At 39.2% G+C, this 21,071-nt stretch overlaps 1 protein-coding gene across 4 annotated transcripts in view; it reads left to right on the forward strand.

Annotated features, from left to right (window-relative positions):
* Positions 1-21,071, forward strand: part of Dscam2 (Down syndrome cell adhesion molecule 2) — a 110,633-nt gene that overhangs the window by 16,046 nt on the left and 73,516 nt on the right. For all 4 annotated transcript variants that reach the window (XM_072298969.1, XM_072298968.1, XM_072298970.1 and 1 more), the window contains exon 4: positions 12,208-12,325. In XM_072298969.1, the coding sequence (XP_072155070.1) occupies positions 12,208-12,325 (118 nt within the window). The remainder of the gene's footprint in view (positions 1-12,207; positions 12,326-21,071) is intronic.

A 21,071-nucleotide genomic window follows, 5' to 3' on the forward strand; every position in this document is an offset into this window, starting at 1 on the left:
TGCATCCCGAAAAATGATTTAAAATGCACTCGTAAATCATTAATCTATTTTTAAACAAGTCTTGGTTTTTTGTATTTTTTTTTAAAAAAAAAAGAAAATATAAAATTCATGAAGTCCTAGGTCAAATCTCGCAAAATCATCCAAAATTCAATTTTAAATAACAGTTAGATATTCTAGGAGCTTATACTTTTTCTTCGTATGTAGGCACTACTTGGAGTTTTTTTCAAACCGTATACGGCGACGTGCAATTTGTAGCCTAAAATCTTTTTTCTGCGGAGGTAACAAAAAGTTAAACGCGTGGTGTGAATCGCTGAGCAATTAAAAAACGAGCGTCTCCTCGAGGATTATACGTGTCGCGGAATTATGTTTATCTTTTTTCACGTCCGGCTCATCCCTCTCGCCGAGTCTGACCTGCGGCGAAGTGTCTCTCGTGTCGCTGCACCCTCGTCAAGACCCGCTCCGCTTTCCATAAACATAAGGTCGTCATTTGCATTTATTGCTCCATATTTCCTCCTCGACACTTGTTTCTCGTCAACATCCCTCCGCGCTGCGATAAAGCACCCCCACGCCTCGTATCTTTCATGACGTGGTTCAACCGGAAGTCAGCTTTCATCTTTAGATTCTTCACAATTTTCTTGTCTCCCAACACCGTATCGTTGAAGCTGGGAATGGAGATTTTTCGCTCCAGAGAGTCAGCTGTATCTTGACTCCACGGAGGCCCTCGAGAAGAAAAATATATGACTTTATAAACCAATTAGTGGTCCATGTGGAACACCACTAATAGTCGTAAATGAACCAATGACTCCCGGTCTATGAACCATACTAAAGCTGTATACACCCTCACTAAGGCATGTGTGAGCCTGGTTGCTGATCGTCGTAAATTAAGTAACTAACTAACTATCTCCAGCATAATTAGCCTGGTTGCTGATCGTCGTAAACTAACTAACTTACTAACTATTATATGTTGCCTTTACTACTATTAGTGGTGTCGGTCCATACATATGAACCACAAATTGGTTTATAAGCCATAGCTTCTTATAATTGTGGCACAAATAGAATGAGCAATTTAAGGCGTCTCTCAGGGGTTAGAAATGTTCGACTTTGTATCTACCGATGAAAAAAGGAGAAAAAATTACCATGCTATTTACAGGCCCCCTAGATTATTTCCAGGGAGTACAGGTGATTGCTGAAACGCGTGTCAATTCTCAAACTCAACGTTCAAACTCGTGAAATTCTTTCAGTAAAAGCACTAATGTTAGGAATATTCATATTAATTTCACCATATGATGTACATTTTTCCATGGAAATGAAATGCAATTTATGCAATTTGAGCAAACGTTGAGTGCTCATCCTTGGAACGCCGTGCCGTTCGGCCACCATTCGAATAGACTGCTGTGGATTCGTGACAAATTCAGCTAAAAGATCAATTTCCTGATCTTCGTTTAACAATTTTGGTCGCCCCGAACGCCTAGCATCTTTTACTGAAAATGTGACTGTGAATTTCCCGATCAAGTCGCGAATGTATTTCCGCGTTGTGGGACGTTCAGGGTGCAACGCATTGAAACGACGGACAGTTTCGTGAAAATTTCTACCCGACTCGCCGTAGAAGAGCACCATTTCCACTCTATCCTCGTTAGAACGAGCCATAAACACGAACGTAAAGAGAAGCGAGAATAAAAACACACGCAAAAAGAAAAGCATTGTTAGCAGAAGCAAAGTCGAAGCAAAAGAAGGAAATAAACAGTACAGTAATTTTGGTAACAGTATACCAAAAAATGGAGCCAAAGCACACAATTTTGAAGGCAAAAAACCGACGGTAGTGCAGTCAAATTAAGCTGTTAGTCAAAATTCGGCAAAGCACAACAAGCAAGAAAGCTATCAGTAATGGAGCTAAAAGTGCCCTCTTGCAAAAAAAAAAACAAGCAGGAAGCTCCAACGCATTCGCGTCGGAAAGCGGCTCTGGCGACGGTAGTTGTTACGCGTTTACGGTTTCCTTGGTAACCTTTGTTTGCTATCAGCTGATGTCGAGTAGTATGACTAGGAAGCTCCAACCAAGGCATTCTTCGAAAAAGCGCGAAAACTTTTAGATTTGAATTTTCAAATTTTAAACGTAAAGTACATTTTTTCCAGTGCGAGATTAAAGCACAGACCCGTTTTGAATTATTGACAGTATCACCATGATTCCAAAAATACACTACACAACATAGCATTCGCTCACAGGAAAAAGATATCAATTAAAATAAAATCAGTCCCCCCTAAACAGCAGAAAATGGCGGTCTCTCCAATGTAACATGGTCCAATGATACTCCCCAGCTGGGACCGTCTGGAATAGCAGCTCTAGTGCAAGCACCAGAGTCGCTAAAAAAGTTTTGTATAAACTAATGCAATGAAATTAAGCACTCAAAAGTTCAAAAAAGCACACAAAGCGGAGAAACTATCAAATTAATGAAAACAGAAACACTCACTTTTAAAAGCCAAAACTTTTACAAAGGCAAATGCATAACGATCGAAACACGCTCTTGAATACTCGCATTTACCACGTTACTCAATCGAATCAGAAAACACACTGATTACCAAAAAATTGTCCTACTGCCAGTGCGAGTAGCGATGACGAACCAAGAAGCTTGCTACTCACGGATAAGCTTGATTTTAAGTGATAAGAATCACCCGAACGTATCTTCGAGAGGCTCCTTTGTCTGTCCTGGCCAGATTACAGGTATGCAGATTCATGCAGCATAGCTTACACCTATCAATCTTCAGTTTTGTGGTAAATTAGTATGCACTAAGTCACAACAGAACATAAGATCTACGCTTTTTTCCCATTTTAAAAATTAGTGAGTCTTAATTGCATGCGATTTTTTGCGAAAACTCTCGGCATATCATTTCATTTTAGGAAGTGTGCCCCAAGCGAGAGGTTGATTCTCGACGAGTTGGAGTGTGAAGGGGGGGGGGGGCAACCGTGGAGGCTCTCATTTTTCTTATCTGTCCCACAAGTCGTTTAAACACCAAATTTTCCATTGAAGTTTCGTAAAATACGTACTCCTCGAGCGGAATTGGAGGGGCCCCAAAATTCGCCTTTTTGAAGGTCCGAATCCCACCTTAAATTTTTTTCCAATTACTGTCGCATCCAACCTTTGAAAGTACTCCAAGTCTTGTAACTTTTCCCGTTTCTTTTTTTTTCTGTAATTTGAGCGGGAGTTATGATTTTTTGAAAATAGTCAAAATTTTAACTTTGACTTGCCATAACTTGGTGAAAAATTAAGATATCGACCTGCGGTTTGCGCCTAAATTCTTAGTTTTTTATTCTCTTTCGAATGATGTATCACAAAGGGGGGAATGCTGTTTGAAAAAAAAAGTTGGGGGCCCCCAGCCCCCCTGACGGGCCCGCAGATTCATCCGCAACTTTTTGTCCTGGTTCTTGAAAACCTAACCCATCAAACACATCACTAAATGTTTTGAGACCAGTATTTTTTTCTGCCGGTAATTTAACAGATCCTTACCGACTTCTCGTAGAAGTTTCTTCTTTATTTGATACGCAATGGATGTACTTGCCCAATGAGTCCCCGGCATTTGATAAAATCCTCAGGTATCTGATTCAATACAGACTAACATGTTCTCAAGTAATTTGAAAGGCATTTATCGTCACCTTCCGGCCAAAGTATTACGAGCGTCTTGCGACGCTCCGAATTTTCGCCACCATTTTGTTTTCTACAGAGAAATTGTGTGTTGACTCTGTTTGAAGTATCACTGAATTTTATCGGCAGCACAAAGAAAATTCGTTGAAATTGTCGGGCAGCTTCGTTGAACAATTTCTCTGTACCCAAACTGATTGCGGTAAACGCACGGGTCGTAAGACAATGATGGATTTTTTTAGCCATCGTGCGTAAAAAGTTCAGCTTAAAGCTGATATCTCATTACAGAAGAAAAAGCTCACTCGCAAGCACAATTTTCCCTCAAAGCTGAACTTTTTGCGCACGATGGCTAATAAACTCTATCAATTTCTCTGTAGAAAAATAAAATAACGGCGGAAATTTTGAAACGTCGCAAGACGATTATAATACTACGACCGGAAGGTTTCGATATGATTTTAACTGCGAAGAGAGAATTACCACATCAAGTGTATCGGAGTGGGGAAATAAAAGTAAACAATGATAGGAAAAATGTAGGGAAACCTGTTGTGGTTCTATGACATTTGCGCAGATTTTGACAGTTAATGACCATATTAGAACCGATTAGTCAGGTGCAGCTATTAGAAACATTGTAGGTGAAAAATTGGAAGAAGTAGAAATAGACTGAGTTATTCGCTCTAATAGCTGGACTGAAAGTTTTCGCCCGTCGGTTTATCAACAGTTCAAGCGATTTCGGTTGCTGCAAGCTCGCGATTATATCTTGAGCTTCATCCGTGGGATAGTTGTTTGTGTTTCGGACGCGATGAACGATGAATGATGCACTTCGTCCGTGGGTTTGCATTCCACTCGAACTGGCTGAACGCGCACCAAGATTGCCGCATTGGACGCGGTCAATAGCCTGCTGTGTTTTGCTTCCGCAACTCGTACTTCATTTTTACGTTGGTGTGAAAGCCGTCTGTGTTTCTTCGGGTTTCTCTCGGCAAAAATCTTTTCAAATGATGGTGGTAATTTTAACTTCAGCCTCTGGAACACTTTGCCATCACACAAAAATAAACAAACATTGGATATTGAAGATATAATCATATTCAAGATATTGAATGTCAGAATCGAATTGCAATTTAAAAGTGAATACAGTTGCTTTAAAGTGTACATTTTCGAGCAATGATTGATTTTCGGTGTGTTAAGAGTTTCCCATTTCGTGAATAAGGTTTATAGTGTAGGTTACAAGAAAACCAATGCGGCCACATGCACCTTTTTAGGATCAACAGTAAACACTAAGCAAGAAACTGCTTTAGAGCCGGTATCAGACGATCAAAGTGGAGTTCTCAAAGTGGAGTCACGGAGGGACCACCTGGCCGCAATGAGGCAATGAGAGGGCCAATGGAGGGTCGAGTGGCCCCATGTGACGCCATCTTGAGAGCTCTACTTTGATCGTCTGTTATGGGCTTAAGAAAATTCAGATTTTGCTGGCGATGATGTCCTCGAGCAATTCAAACTCGATTTAAACCTGTCTACAAATTTTTGAAAATCAAATTCCCTGATGATTTACCCCAAATTTTCAACCACTAAAAAAAATCTTCCATTATACGCAAGCTTTCGGAAAAAATAATCCGTTAAATTGAATACCAGCCCCGATTTCAAACAGGAATTGCTACTAATTTTAAGGGAACAAATTTAACATTGGTCTTATGGGTTCCCTAAAGCGGATCGACGAATTGATCCGTTAAATCATGATACGGCACACGAGCCTTTTGTAGATTCAATTTCACCACGTTCTGAGAACCATGTCGAGTCAACCATCCTGAACCTTCTATGAAGTTTTCAGGATCGTCAAGTCTTATAAAGGAAACATAAAGTGAACTTAAGGGGACTTTAAAAGGGTTTTCTTCACACTTTTAGTATTCAAAACGAGAATGGCCGGTCAGCTGCAAGCTTGAAATATCAGATAATGCAAGCCACATCGTGTTCTCGACTAATCTGGAGTTATACCTTGTACGACGTGATGCTCCTAGTCCTTCCGATTGGTCCGGCAACCGGCATCAACTCAACAGAATTGAACAGATATTTTGGAAAATGAAACTGCTTATAAAACATAGATTTAATGAATTTAAAGCTACATCAATAAACCTATATCAGGAGTTCTCTCTTTGATTTCAGATTTAATCCAAAATTTTAAGCAGTCGATTGATATCACTTTCCACCCCCTGTTTTTTTGAACCGTTTTGCTTCTTCATCCGTCGGTTCTCGTTGCGAAAGTCCCTCCGGTACAGAAACTCCGACCAGACAGGGGCGAACTCTCGAGGGTTCGCAGGGCTCGCTAGAAGCAATTAAGAAAAAGACAGCTCGGGTGTGCTTTTTGAAATCGAAGCGTGATGAAGCTCCATTCGGTCCGCGAGAGAATCACTCCAATGTCCGCTTTAATTTCTTTTTCTTCCACGGTACTTCAATTAATGAAGGAAAGGACTAAATCCGCGCTGGATTCATGTTGAGCCCTGTTACTCAGCACAGATGCAAGCGCGCCCTCAACTGGAAAGTCCCAAGTTCTCTTTCCTTCCCCGAGCCTAGAATTCCAGTATTCCTCCGGGCACGGAGGATTTTTTACCTTGATTGACGATCATTTTCTTAAAATTGAATAGCATATCCAGTTACATCAGGCAATTTCTTCTTATTATGTTGTCTCATAGCGGTATGTTCGACTAAAAGGGGGGGACGGGGGTTTGGCTCAGGAACGAAGCCAAGTTAGATTCAAACGGAGGAATGGAGTTGTTGCATGTGTGAGGGATTTGCGATTTGACCATTGATTCTTATGTAAAAGTTCGCGATAAACACGATGGTGCCACTGGTTTTCGCTGAAATCCTTTCCCAAGCTCACAAAAGCTCTCAAAGTGAGGCCAAAATGGAGGGGATATCCCACCCTACCCTGAGAGTTCACCTTTACATCAAGACTAACTCTCCATGCAAAGGTAGGGAGCAAATACATTGACAGGGCTGCCACTTCATTTGGGGACTCTAAAACTGAAAACACGGCATCACTGCTAATGTATTTGCTCCCTATCTTTGCATGGAGAGTTTATCTTGATCTAGAGGTGGACTCTCAGGGTAGGGTGGGATAACCCCTCCATTTTGGCTTCAACTTGAGAGCTTTTTTTGAGCTTGGAAGTTGATTTCAGAGAAAACCAGTGGCACCATCGTGTTTCTCGCGAACTTTTACATAAGAATCAACAGTCAAATTGCAAATTCCTCACACATGCAACATCTCCATTGGCCTACATTTTGCAATTTGGAACTATAAATTCTAGCCCAGTTTGAAAACAACGTATGTGCCATTAGTGTCCCTAAGCACGTAAGTGTTTTTCCAGAAGAGGCAGAATTCATAGTTCCAAATTGCAAAATGCAGTCCAATTACGATGGACTTCTTCAGTTATCAAAATGTCTACACCCAAAGTTCTTTGAGAATTATTCTAGTCCTTTTTTACTTTCGCTTTTCAACGGATAAATGAATCATTTATTGGGCCCCTGGACAAGGTAAGAACTAAAGCATTACTGACGCTGCGTGTTTTCTCTCCAAAATTCCACAAGGAAAACAAATCACACAACCGAAAGTCTGAAAATCAATCCCTGAACAAGCTTTAAGTGTTTTCTATGTACATCGTTTAAGTGAAAAAAATACAATTGACCTGATTTGTATAATCGAACTTCTATTTGATCTGTGTTTAAAAGACTTGTGAATGCATCGTTCAAGGGGCGATTTCAAAAATCAGTGATAACTAGCTAAAAATTCGCCCTCAATGAAGCGTGACTTTAGAACGACCTCGGATATGTGTATATTCTGAGAGGGAACAAAAAGAAAGAAGAGAACGTGGAGGCAGGAAGAATTATACATCACGGCGTGCGTCTAGGACGAGGATGGATGTAAATCGGGAAGGTAAAAATTATTCAAAGTAGGTAAACAGAGCCGAGGCCGCGCTGTAACGTATATTTGTGATGCAAACAACGGATTCAATATCGCGGAAAAACAGAATCACCAGCGAACTCTTATTATTCCGTCAAGGGTGGCTCGGATGGTTGCCAAACCTGTTAATCCTCCAAAAACGTGACATTTCCTGCGAATGAAAATCATTTCTCCCTCTCTCTCTCTTTCTCATAAGCAGAGTATCTGTTGAATATTTTGAGTTACATTTGGACTGAGTTTATTAGAAAGGAACCAACCCATATTTTGAAAAAATTGAGTTAAGAATATTTTTGACTTTCACTAGTCGTTTATTTACTTCTGCTTAGATCTGAAGTCGAAAAAAAGAAATTAGTCAGCGAGAGGTTGAAGTTTATTTTCTACATTGAGGCTCATGCAGGAATGAAATTTCAAACCTTTTTTTCTCAGTTTATAAACTAATGTTGGTTGATTCCTTTCTGATGAACTCGGTTCATTGTGTCCTCGTGGTAAATGCATGAGAGCGTCAATGGAGACAGTCCGCCCCTCAAGCGCTTTGCGCCTCTGATATGCCAGAATCTATAATAACTTCTGGGCAAGCTCAATTATGAATCACATCATTCGAATCAATTTCTCCCTCTTGTTGAGAAGTTTTGCCGTCGTATTACTCGTTTAGGATGGAAATGTGTGATTAGGATTTTAACTGAGGCGTAAGAATGCTTTGTGCTTATCACCACTCATATGACTGAACAGTGCTGTTGTGCCTATATGTTACGGGCAAAAGCCGTGCCATTTTCAAGGACCTAATCTTTAAACTCCGAAAAAGTAAATTTATTCCTCCTCTTTTTGCACATTAACAATGGAAAAATTTTGAAATTTAATTTGGTTTCTTACGGACAGGAACAAAAAAAATTATTTTTCTTCACAACTTAGCATTTGAGTGACGTACATACAGACAACAAATATATATTTAAAACAAATTTTAAATTTAATTTTAAAATTAAGACACTTTGGAAATGGAAGGAAAATTAAAGTCAAGAAATAAAATCACAGTGCCTGAGGAACAAATGGCAAATGATTTCCCAACTATTCTACGAGCAAATTCTTCATAGCTTTCCTCTGCGATTAACAACGGATGCCCTTCCATTAAGTTAGGGCGATTGTAGTGTGCACTGTAATATGTTGCTGCGCAAACACAATTATGGCATCCTTGATTAATAATTTTTTCATCTGCATCGATATCGAAAAAGATATTGTTTGAGCCATGGTATCCATTTTTAATGACACAAAATTTAAATCTAGTGAAGACTCTTATATTTTTGCCCTGTGTAGAGCATTTGAGAAGATTTTCTCGACCGGTAATTTTTGATAAAATATCTAATATTTCAGCAGGAATAATATCTAAATTCAAATTGTGTTTTTCCTGTGGTCGGTAAATCGATTTTTTGCGTGGCGTGATTTTTTTCGATGGGCTTGTATCAATGGGGGGTACATTGCTTCTTCTGAGGGAATAACTTGTACAAGCCATTTCCTAAAAGTGTGTTGATTGACAGGCCTGATGGGTAAAAAGGGTCTTTGAATGAACACTCGTACTATAGTTATACTATACTTACTTCAATAGTCTTTTAAAGAGATTAAAAAATCTGAAGAATAAAACAAACAATATAAAACAAGAAAATAAAAGAGAAACTTATAAATTATGAAGACATAGGACCATCAGTCAGGAACAAAAGATAAAATCCACAAATAAAAAAAGAACTGGAGTCTAATACATGATGAGAGAAAATTAATGATTTGCAGAATACATGAATTGACACATCACTTGACCTGAAGCACACAAAAACATTTCACATTATTGACTCAAAAAATGATGAATTTTAAAGAGACTGTAAAAATTCTACATGTGCCATAATTTAATTGGTTCTTAAAGGAAGATCAACCAATATCATGCACCATCAATTCCAAAACTATCCAAATCTTGGGACAGTTCTTTGATGGACTCTGGTCCTCATTCGGTACTAGAAAAGCAAAATTTAGTTGTGAAGCCACAGGAAAATAATTCTCAGTCAAGTACAAACCTATTCAGAAACATGTTGAAAAATAGAAGTTGCCAATGCCTTCATTCACCCCATTCAGTTAGGTGAACCCCATCTTTGCTCACATTCTGAGGAGCCTCAATGACTTGGAGTCCTTTGCCTCTACCTATTGAAGCAATCCAGATATTGGCTTGGTGGATTTCCTTGGATAAAAAGGGTTTCTTGAAGATAGGAGGCATTTTGACAAGAATTATTTTCTTGGAGGACGATGAGACAGCATATGTTGTGAGATCATAATAATGAGTGTAGTCAAATCGACCACTCTTCAGGAAATCATTCGTTCCCAGAAGAATGACCAGTTTCGACAACTTTAAAAACGCGTTCTGTCTGTTAGTACAGTCATCAGAGAAGGTTTGAAGCCCTTTCACAACAGTGCTTCCAGAGATTGCTAGATCAATCACTGGTTTATCAGCAAATTTTTTTTTAAAAAACTTTGTTTGCTGCATCCGCCTTAGGATGCTGTCACCGAGAAAGAAAACTGTTTCCTGAAACAGAGGCAAACTCTAAGCTACATTTGAAAAAAGATGTTTTGATTTTTTCGCGACCAACAACTACTACTATAATTTAATTTTTTAATTGACGTTGAATATATCCCTTTACTATTTATCTACTTTAATGAACAAATCGTAACATCAACACCTTATATCTATCATGTCAACGATGCACTTATGTCTCATACGGGAATTATACCCCATCATTTCTCATGATCTCAGCACGTCTAACACTGATTCTGCTGTTGCTTTTCCTGTCCCTTGCTTCATTTTTAGTACTTCTAATAATTTTTCTGATGTCATATCCGTTATTACTACCGCGATCCGATCAACGGTTTAAATTCTGGTTAAGGAACTATTTTTCCATCCCAAAGCAGGTTCAAAACAGGGTCGGGTACGAATTCTGCCCGTAACTTTTCCATAACCTCTCGGTGAAAGTTCCATTAAAACTTTCTTGCACTTATCCAATAGAAAGAACCTCTTCACTTTCGCGACTAAGTGCACGGCTTTCTCAAATTTCAAAAATTAGGGGCATTCTAGTGATCATTCAAAAATATCGAATAAACGCGCAGTATTTTGTCGCTATAATTTAAAATTAGTTTGAATTATAAGCCCGGATGAAACACAAAACTCAATTAACAAACAAACCCAAAAATTCCCCTGTTGTAAAGCCAGCTCAACGATAGAGCAGTCTCTAAGTTTCAAAGGGAAAGAATGTCAAGTGGTCAATATCCATCATTTCCCGTAGTTCACAGACGGCACCCTCACGTTTAATCTTGTATCGGAGGAGTCAAGTTCGAAGATTCAAGAACTTTGTCTCCGTCATCTTTATTAAGCTCCTTGCATCCCCAAAGGATCGGCTTGCCAGGAAAGTTAGGGCCCGGTTACATGAAATAAAAGTGTACTTAGGCATATCTAAAAACGATGGAGAACTTGAAGAAGGGGGAAAAAAACTCCCGGGGATCGGTGTATAAAGTTAAATAATTGAAAGTGCGCAGAAATTTATGAGGAAACAAAAGTTGAGTTTAACACAAATAAATCGGGAGAAAGTTGGCGTAAACTTCAAGCTTAGACGAAAGAAAAAGTCGAGAAAAGTTGTCTTTGCTTGTTGATGGTCGAGAGACTCAGCTGGAGCAAGACAGGTTGAGCGTCGCACGTTGCAGCCCGTAAATTTCAAGCTCTTTTTTTTCGCTTTGTCTTTCATGCTGTAAACGCCTGTACCCTCTTGACATCCCTGCATCATCGAACAACTGTGCGCTTCCAGCACGAAGTCACTTTCATTCAGTGAAGACGGAATGAGAGACATTCTGAATAAACTTCGATAGGGAGCACGTTCATTTCCTTACGCGTTTCAAACATCCGAAAAATTGTGTACCTATCTACATATCGTCGTCTCCGGGACGAAGGAACGTAACTTCATTAAAAGGTTGCCAAATTGACTCAGACACTTAATTTATTGACAAACATGTGCGCGTGCAATTTTTATCAAACATTTTTCTGTTTTTTGCACGGGATCTGTGGAAAAATCAGTGAAATTTTCAGTCAGAAATTCCCAAAATTCTCTTGATTAATATGCAATTTGCGAGGGAGACTTTGGCAACATTGAAATGGAGTTACGTTCTTTCGTGAAATAAACGACGATATGTGCTTACGTCGGAGTATGCTGGATTCTTACAAAGGAAGAGAGAGGTTTTCTGGTAAAACTGATGTACGAAAGATTGATCGACATTTAGTTTAACTTGCTTGATAGCCTAATGGTTTCACCCCATATATAACCTTGATCGACTGGGGCAGGAATCGTGGTTACTGGCGGTACATTTTGACACAGATGAAATTGTAAATTTTCCTTGCGTACTTCATATTCTTCACCTGTTTCAGAATTCTCTCTCTCATGCTATCCTCAACAAGGTCTTTAAAATTCCATCTCAGAGTAAAAATTATATTCCTATTCATTTTTTTTTTTACTTTCAAGGCGGTTGAAGTGTGAATAATTTTTGCCATCCTTCGAGAAACAAGAAACAGAATTCCGGAATGATATTCAGGGATTGGGTCATGTGTTTCAGATGTGCGAGGAGTCGTAGCACCGGCCATCGTTCAGCACACAGCGTCTGTTCAAGTATCGCAAGATGAGGGAGCCGTCCTTCTGTGCGTGGCGCAAGCCTGTCCGCAACCAGAATACAGGTAAATCAACGTCATGTTCCTCTTCAGCTTTGAGTTTAAAATTTCTAGACTCCACTCGAATTGACCTGAGGTTCTCATTATCATGAATATTAATCAAGTGTGGTCTGAAACTTATTCTCAATACGTCGCTGGTGATGCTATGAGATCCACTGTGGTCCTCAACGTGCATTGAGGTGCATTCAATCATACTCAGTTCAATGGGTCACTGAACCGTGAACGAAATTTGACTTGCAAGTTAAGTTACCTGAAGGTAAATTATGCGTGGAACACGATGCGTACATTCAAACGCGAAGAAGTCACTAAAAAACCAAGAAATATGCATTTTAAAAGGCGCAACTTTTCCGCAAACTAAAACGCCTCGGTTTCGCGCCGAACGAAATTATGTCATCTGCACCAATCAGAAACGAGCCCGGGTTTTTACGACTTCCATCCAATATTAAACCGAAATATTCCATCGAATATTATTTAAACTCCTCATATATTATAATAACAAGAACGACTTTCGAATTTCTAGTCGAAACTTTATCCTAAAACTCCAAGGCTCGAATCTCATTCATGTTACCTGTAGTTGATAAGTATATTGTACTACGTTATACAGGGTGATCCAAAAGTCCCTTCCACCCCCTCTAACTTTTTACCTAGCGCTTTGTGTATTTCTCTCTCATCACAATGAATGCTTTACTCCCTTTTCACGTTTTAATGCTACTTGATTGTTTTGTTACAATAATAGTACATCAAAAGGAAAGTAGGCTATAATGCCGATGCCGTTTTAGGCTGATTCCCATTAAGTGCATCCAATTTTACTAAATTGTGCAATTAGTAACTACCATTTGTGGCTCATTTAAGAAACAACATATGCCTTTCGTTTTCTTATGCAGGTAGTTGTTTTTATGCATGAGCCAAAAATTGAAGTTCCTCATCGCGAAATGAAGTTCAGTTCATCGTCCGTTCCCTATAAACGTGCCCGAAGTTTATCTTTTTACCCAATTTCTTGCAGAAACAGGAAGGAGCTCCCAAATCATTTGATTAACTTCACATAGAAAATTGAGGAATTATCAGGTCTGCAGGTAAATGCAAATAGTCAAAAGTTGTAACGTTCGAAGAACATGTGATTTTAGTACCACGTGAAAATTTATGTTAACTATTTTAAAAGCCTGAAACTTAGCACTTAAACTGGCTCAACTTGGTATTTATTTTCCGCATCACGTAAGCTAACCGAGTAATCTTTTTTTTAAAAGAGTCATCTTACTGTAGCTTGGATTTAAAGGTTTTTTCATAATCGAAGAAATGCCCATTTTGAAATTATAGCGGCCTTTGCGTTTTTGTAATGTGCACGCAATACGTAGCGATGTCTTTTAAACGGGTGGAGGCATGTTCTTGAATAGTGGCACGACTGAACTCCTTCAATTTAGAAGGTATGCAACTTTAACGATCGTCAGGTTAAATAAGTGGTATCATTACATGAGGTCGAAGATGCAACGTACTCGAATAAACTTTTTGACGAAAACCTCGTAACTTGTAATGTCAATCGTATTTTTTCGTTTCATTTTTCACGTTTCGTCTGAAGCATTCCCGATTACAATGAGAACTTTACGTAAGCGTGATACTTTTTTATACCCAAAGAGATACCTTTGAGTATTTCCATTATCTGTCACAAGGCAGAAAAACGCTTAAAATGTCACTACTTGTTTCGTTTCATAGTCGGTTTTGATACTTTATTATTATTCATCGGATGGAGAATCGCCCACCTCATCGCCATTAAACGGATAGATGCACCTTTTTTTCCGTAGGGATGTTTTTGGTTCCAAAATTTCCTCGTCGTCGGCCTCGAGTTCATCCGCAAAGCAAAATTAAAATTGCAAGCCATCATTCATCTATACCTGTAGTGAACTTAGGAAGTAATAGATAATTTAAGGGTTACTTGATTGAATTATGTACGTATTAAAGTTGCGTATCACCGCTATGGTTTTTTTCTAGCATTTTAGCGGTAGGTGCAATCTTTTCACCAATCCGTTATGTTTTCTTTTTTTACGTTAAAATCCATCAACAGCCCTAGAACAAAGTTCAGCTTCAGAGCAGACTTACTAATTTTGAAGGATCTGTAAGATCGTTGAACACGCCCGAGGACTGCTTGAAACTGAGCTTAAATTAAACTTCGACTCGAATAACGTGAAGTAAAATCATACGTAACATACGAGTGATCGCCGAGGTGCATGATATTTCGGCTCTCTTCAGGAACAACGTTAAAGCGTCCTTTCAACCTCCTCGCATTTCTAATTTTACGGTCACCGAGTCAGCGTTAATGAGTTCTTCTGTGAAAAGGGCCTCGGCTGCAACGTTTTTGTTTAAATTTCCAATCTTTATTTAGCAGTCGACCCTTTTTTGTCATGGATGTGGAGTGTAAAAAATATTTTCCTTTGATCGTTACGTGAAACAGGAATCACACTTCAGCGTGAAAAAAAAAATCCTAACTATTGTATTTAAGGACTTGGTCATATCCTAGCTGAGGTGACGTTGTCACACATCAACTTTTTCAAGAATAATAAATCCAATCCGTCTTTCATTTACATACTTTATTTATTTATTTATCCATTTATTTATTTATTTATCCATTTATTTATTTATTTATCTTCCTTTATTTGTCAACAATGCTCAAATAGGCAAACAAATGCGTCAATTAAACAAACAGATTATAAATGTTTCAGCAGATTCGTTAATCACAGTTCATTCATCTTACTTCACTAATCATAAAGTCACTAATTAGAAAGCTCATTAATTGAGTAAAATGTTTTCTCGGTTAAGTGTAATTTTTTAATTTCCTAGAAAAACCCTCGATATTAGTGTCATCTGTAATTGTAGACGGCAGGGTATTAAAACACTTTAATCATTGCTTTACGTAGGTGTTGTGTGTCGGCAATAGAAACTTATTTTTATTTCTAGTGTTAATACTATGCACGTCAGACAGTTTTTTCATTTTGTTGGCATTTTGGCATACGTACGTTGCTCTTTTCAAAATAATCATTGATGGGAATGTTGGCAGTTTTTTGTTTTTGAAAATTTCATGCCATGAGTCATCGTTTTTCAGACCGACACTGCACATACTGCTACCACAGTCAAATTGCTACATTTTAAATGGGGCCATATTTACTTTTTATCCCTAGAAATCAAACTAAAACCGCTCTGATAGCAAGGAGTTAAATACATTTTGAGACCGAGAGACATATAAATTGTGTGCAACGGTGTAATAAGTAAATCTGGAGCAAATCCAGACATTTTAACAAATACCTAACCTGAGGAGGGGAAAAAAACTGAAATGGAGATATCCTCTTTCAAAAATCATTCGTAGTTTTGTGTGCAATTTCGAACTATTGTTTTGTTTCGCTCAACGAAAGGCCTAAACTATTCATGGATATCATGAATTATTGATTATACTCATGATATCGGACCAATCACAATAAAATGTTTGCAGGATGCAGTTGTCTCTCAAATTATAAATGGTGATTATTAGTCAACAAATGCATCTCGCTTGATTTTGATGAAAATTAACCGGTAATTTGATCCTTTAACAAGAACCCACCTCTAAATATCTCTCAACACACCACGTGGACAGGGCACAATTACAGGCACTCCAATACGCGTTTTCTCATTAAAATTTTGCATATTTAAAAGTGGACACGTTATAAATTTCCAAACTAAACTTATTTAGTTGAAATAGTGTTCTCCGTGTTTGTCCATTGGACGTATCCATGCTGAAAAGAACAATGCTTCAATGCATTAAATAAAGAAGAACCATACAGATACCCGGGATGTCCGTGCTTAGTTCTTTTCGATTGAATTGATTTCTTTTTATTTCCTTTCAGTGTAATTCTAATGCCGATCTCTCGTTCATAAACAAGTTAGTCCACTCTAGTCGGACTCGAAACAGAACCAATATTTCGGTACAATTCATAGTAAAAGGATATGTTCAGGGCCCTGAATTTTTTTGAAAGTTTGGAAGTTTCATCTGCGCATCCGCTCATCATAAGATCACCCGGACGCGATATTTCCCAATATGAAAATTTATTTGGCGCAACATTTCCTAGACCTGAAACGCATCTGCACTTGCATTCGTGATTGGTCGTAACTAGTGTTGCACCCAACAGCATTTCTCTATGGCGGAACATCGTGTTCGGATGAGCTGTTTCCCCTCTGTAATGAGAATTTTAGTCGTATACTAAATTCATCGCCAATGGTAAAATCACTAACCCTGTCCTAATTAAAAACGCTCAATTACCTCTTTTGATCTGAGTTTCGTCATTCCTACATCCGTGGAATCTCCATGAGAACGCAGCTTGTTTGGTCCAACGAACGATGCGACAGTTTTGACGCGCAGGATCTATTTTTGCCTACTTGCGCGAATGAAGGCGAACCGCGTTTTAAATGAGACTCCAAATAAAGTTCGCCCTCAGTTTACTAGGAAGGCAAAAACAGCAACGAAGTGTTAAACAACGTGCAGCAATGGCCACATCGTTAAGGTGGATCGGCCGGCTCTCTTCTAGGAAAACTTTCAGTGGACCGCGTTAAGTCAAAAGGAATGAAGCCACATCAGTCATTGCCAAATTCAATTGGGCAATTTAATTTTTTACATGAAAAACGGTTCTGCGGATTTTGTGCAAATTTTAGTGAATATTCTGCATAGTTAGTACGAAGCAAATTCCTTAAAATTTTGAAAGGAATCCGCGCATACGTTCTCTTGTAAAATATTAAATTGCCCAGTTAAATGCAATAGCTGATGCGGCTTGGTTTCCTTCTGCTGAACGCGGTCCAGTTAATGTACATCCAAAAGTACGAAGACATTTAAATTGAATGCATGTGCAATTTTAAATTGTATTTTCTCGCGTCAGCCATCACTCTATCTAGCGGCCCATCTCTCAACGAAGATTTTCCGTGCTGCAGTATTTCGTCACCTTCCGGTCAAAATATCATAAGCGCCATGCGAGGTTCCAATATTTCCGCCGCCATTTAATTTTTTTACAGGGAAATGGAGAATTTGCAAACAAAAATTGTATTGCTTCATCTGAGAGTGATTAATGAGCTGAGTTCGCAGTATTTTTCACAATTTTTTCTAACATGGGAAATTGGAGAAAAATAGATTTAAAAGTGAGAAAATGTGCCGCCTCATGGCGTCATCTGGCGGCATCTTCCATTTGATGAACACATGTATTAGCAGATTAGGTTATTTTGTCATATTTCCTCGAATAATTGTCCAATTTAGAAATCAAGGATATCCTTGTGCTCAGTTTTTCTAGCAGTATCATTTTAAAGGTAAAATTTACAATATCTCAGACACCTGCAAATTCTCTATCGTTGCTGGAATCTGTTTGAAATTTTCTTCGAATTTTACCGGCAGCACAAAGAAAATGCAGCAAAATTTTCAGGCAACTTAGTTGAACAATTTCTCTGTAAAGTAATAAAATGGCGGCGGAAAGTTTGAAACTTTGCATGGCACTTGTGATACTGTGGCCGAAAGGTGACCATTTGGACCGCGTGTAACAGAAAGGAACCAAGTCACATCAGCTATTGCCAAATTTAATCGGGCAAATTAATTTTTTTCATGAAAACGGTTGTGCGGATTTTCGTGCAAATTTCAGTGAAAATTCTCCATAATTTGAAGCAAATTCCTTATAAATTTCAAAGGAACCCGCACAAACGATCTCTCGCAAAAAATTAAATTGCCCAGTTAAATTTGGCAATAGCAGATGTGGCTTGGTTCCTTTCTGTTAAACGCGGTCCATTTGAAGTTCAGTTTGGCAGGGTCCATCCCTCGACGTAGATTTTCCGTGCCGCTGTATTTTGAGTTCAGTTTGGCAGGGAGGGAGGAAACTGATGGCCGGAACGGGGTCAGGTGACCGAAACGCGACAAGCGTCGGGGCCGGGGCGGGCGCCGCGACGGGCGACGCAACCCGACGCGACGCGCAGCGCCCGAGCTCGGGATCCCTTTGAAAAGGGACATTGTAATTAAATTGCAAATGTTGGTCCTCTGACCAGCTGACTGACGTAAACAAGATTCATTATCGTGCCGCTAGGCCATGAACACGACTCTGCTCTATCATCAACCGGTGGACAAAAAGGAGGCACCGCCCACCCCTCGCCTTTCTCCTTCCCGAATACTCCAGATCAGTGCTGTCACATTTTCCCGTCGGAGGCTGACGGAAGTCTCCTCTGATATTAACTCCGTCGCAACACTCCTACTTCCATCATCTTCACGTTAGTTGTTTAGTGCTTCCATTCCATGTCCGTCAAAAGTTCCGGGATTTGGAACTATTTTGTTCAGATTCTCCCACTTGGTATGACCGTTAAAAGCCCCAGGATTCCTTATAGATTTTTTCAAAAAATCCGGGACATTTTCGGAAAATGCATAAGCTTCGGGAAAAATTCAAGAAAATCTCAAAAATTCCGGAAGTCGGAACTAGTTCCGGGATCACTACGGATACGGGATCCGTCATCACGATAATCAGTCATGGTTCCGAGTGTGTCAAGAATTTTTCAGCTAGATACATTTAGAGATGTACGAAAGTGAAACCTTTGATTCAATACATCAAATAGGTTGGTTCGTAAAGTCACATTGGTGTCACTTTTTTCGACCGAAAAATTGGGAAATTTCATTTAAAATATCACGAAATACCAAAATGAAATTGTAGTATAGGTACTCTGTGTAATAGTAAAAATTTTTTCATTTTACATTCAGAAGAACTTAGTTTCAAGCTCTAATGTTGAATGCATTTGCGTTAAATATTATGCCTGAGTTGTCAAAGGAAGTCAACTTCACATTGATGTCGATCACTTCTGCAAGTTTGGTGTCGCAAGTTTGGTGTCGCAAGTTTGGTGTCGAACTGATGCTGCAAAGATTGGTTCAGCAGGAGTAAAGTCCTTAAACTTCTTGAAACATCTTGCATTCTGTTTGGTCCGTGACCATTCTCGGTGAGATCATTCACCATGTAGTTTCTTTCGGTACGGAGCAGGCGAACTCATCTCGAAGGAGACGTTTTTTTACAAAAGTTGAGCTGCAGTTATCTGTGACGTCCGAGGGCTTCATGATGTATGCACGAAGTCAAAGGTATAAACTTGCAATTTTGACCGTCATAAACTACTCATGAATTGTCGGAGAGTTTACCTTCCGTAGACATCACACTGAAAAAAAATCTCCGGTCTTGGAAGCCGTACTTACGGGCTGTATATCGTACATACCAGGCTCAGAGGCTGAAAATTCCGGGCGCAGCATTCGGAGCAATCAAAGCTGCGGCTCCAGCACCTGGAACTTTCTGCTCAAGAGCCCGGAACGGACGGCACGTCTATACAGCCCGTTACTTCTTTTGTCAGTGTAAACATGTGCTTTACAAGTCAATGCATTGGATCCTTCAAAAACATGTTTAATCCTCCTGTTCGATGAAGAACTGCCCCATTTTCGAATATACCCCCAAATCTTTTCTCAAATATCTTCGAGCCCATGAAAAAATTCATCATCTAGAGTTGGGCCTGCTGTCAATCCATCAAATCATAGGTGCTCCTTCTCCATCTCGAAAAGGGAAATAGTGCACACATACATCTTCATTTCTCGTGGCGGGTCTCCTTCTCCTTTTCGTTTTGCGGGGGGGGGGGGGGGGAGGGGGGTGAGGCCGAGAGGGGAATTTAAATAAGGCAATGAGGCCCTTTTCCGCTCCTAAGCTCATTATGCGTGGTGGCGCGTTACTTTTGATTAGATCAAATTTGCTGCACAGAGCGTGTTGAACATCAAACGGGAAAAGAGGGCCATCAAACGGAACGGGCATCAGGAAGGCTCGAGGAAGGATGTCGGGGGAGGTGAGAATGAGTGTTGCCAACTTGATGTCACTAAGATTCCAGCTCTTTCATTTTCTTTTTCCAACTTAAAAGAAATTAAGAGAATGGGGAAATTATATTTGTTACCTTTTGTTGATTTTTTTTCCCGGTGTTGTATTAGTGTGGGTATCAGGCTAAATGCATACTTCAGACTTTCGTCTCTCCTCAGGTCATACCTATTGGATTGTTCTAGCACTGCTACGCGGTGCGCGTTGAAGAGTCTGAAAAACACAATCAAATATCGGCACGCACTTTAACGTAAAATAAAAATGAAAAATGGTTACTCGAAGATTGACTTTAAAACCGCACTTGGCTGCGACCGAATTGATACTGTTTTGTAACAATTCAACATAACTGGAAAAATCAACAAACCACATAATCTGAAAGGAATCATTTTTTTTTTTTTCCGTTACATAAGCTCGCAGTTCTGTAATGTTTGAGCAGTTTCGCCGTACATAGCTCAGCCTTGTGAATAATCTTTAAAATAGGGCGAGTAAGACTGTGTGAAGTACTCATTAATGTTGAAATCTTAGTAAGTAACACAGTTTAAAAGCGTGTTTTTTTTTTTTTAATTTAATTTTTTTGTGGAGTTACACGTAATTATTGCGTGAGTCGCAATTATTGCTTATATTTGAAAAATCGGCTAATAGCTCAACTTTTGTTTTCATCATTATGACTTATGAGTGGCCGAAACCGAAAAATATTGTTAGGACTCAAAACCCTACCTCTTTTTTCCCCGTGGCGGTTTGCTGAACAAAGCTACTTCGGCATTGATAGCTCCCAAATAGTCACTTTGGTTCGACAAACATGTTCATTTTTCACCACATATTATTGCTGATTTCTAGTCCTTTAGCGGTGAAGGCCTATGTTGTCTAGAACATATTTTTCA

Source organism: Bemisia tabaci, chromosome 3 (assembly GCF_918797505.1).
Source record: "Bemisia tabaci chromosome 3, PGI_BMITA_v3".
NCBI lineage: Eukaryota > Metazoa > Arthropoda > Insecta > Hemiptera > Aleyrodidae > Bemisia > Bemisia tabaci.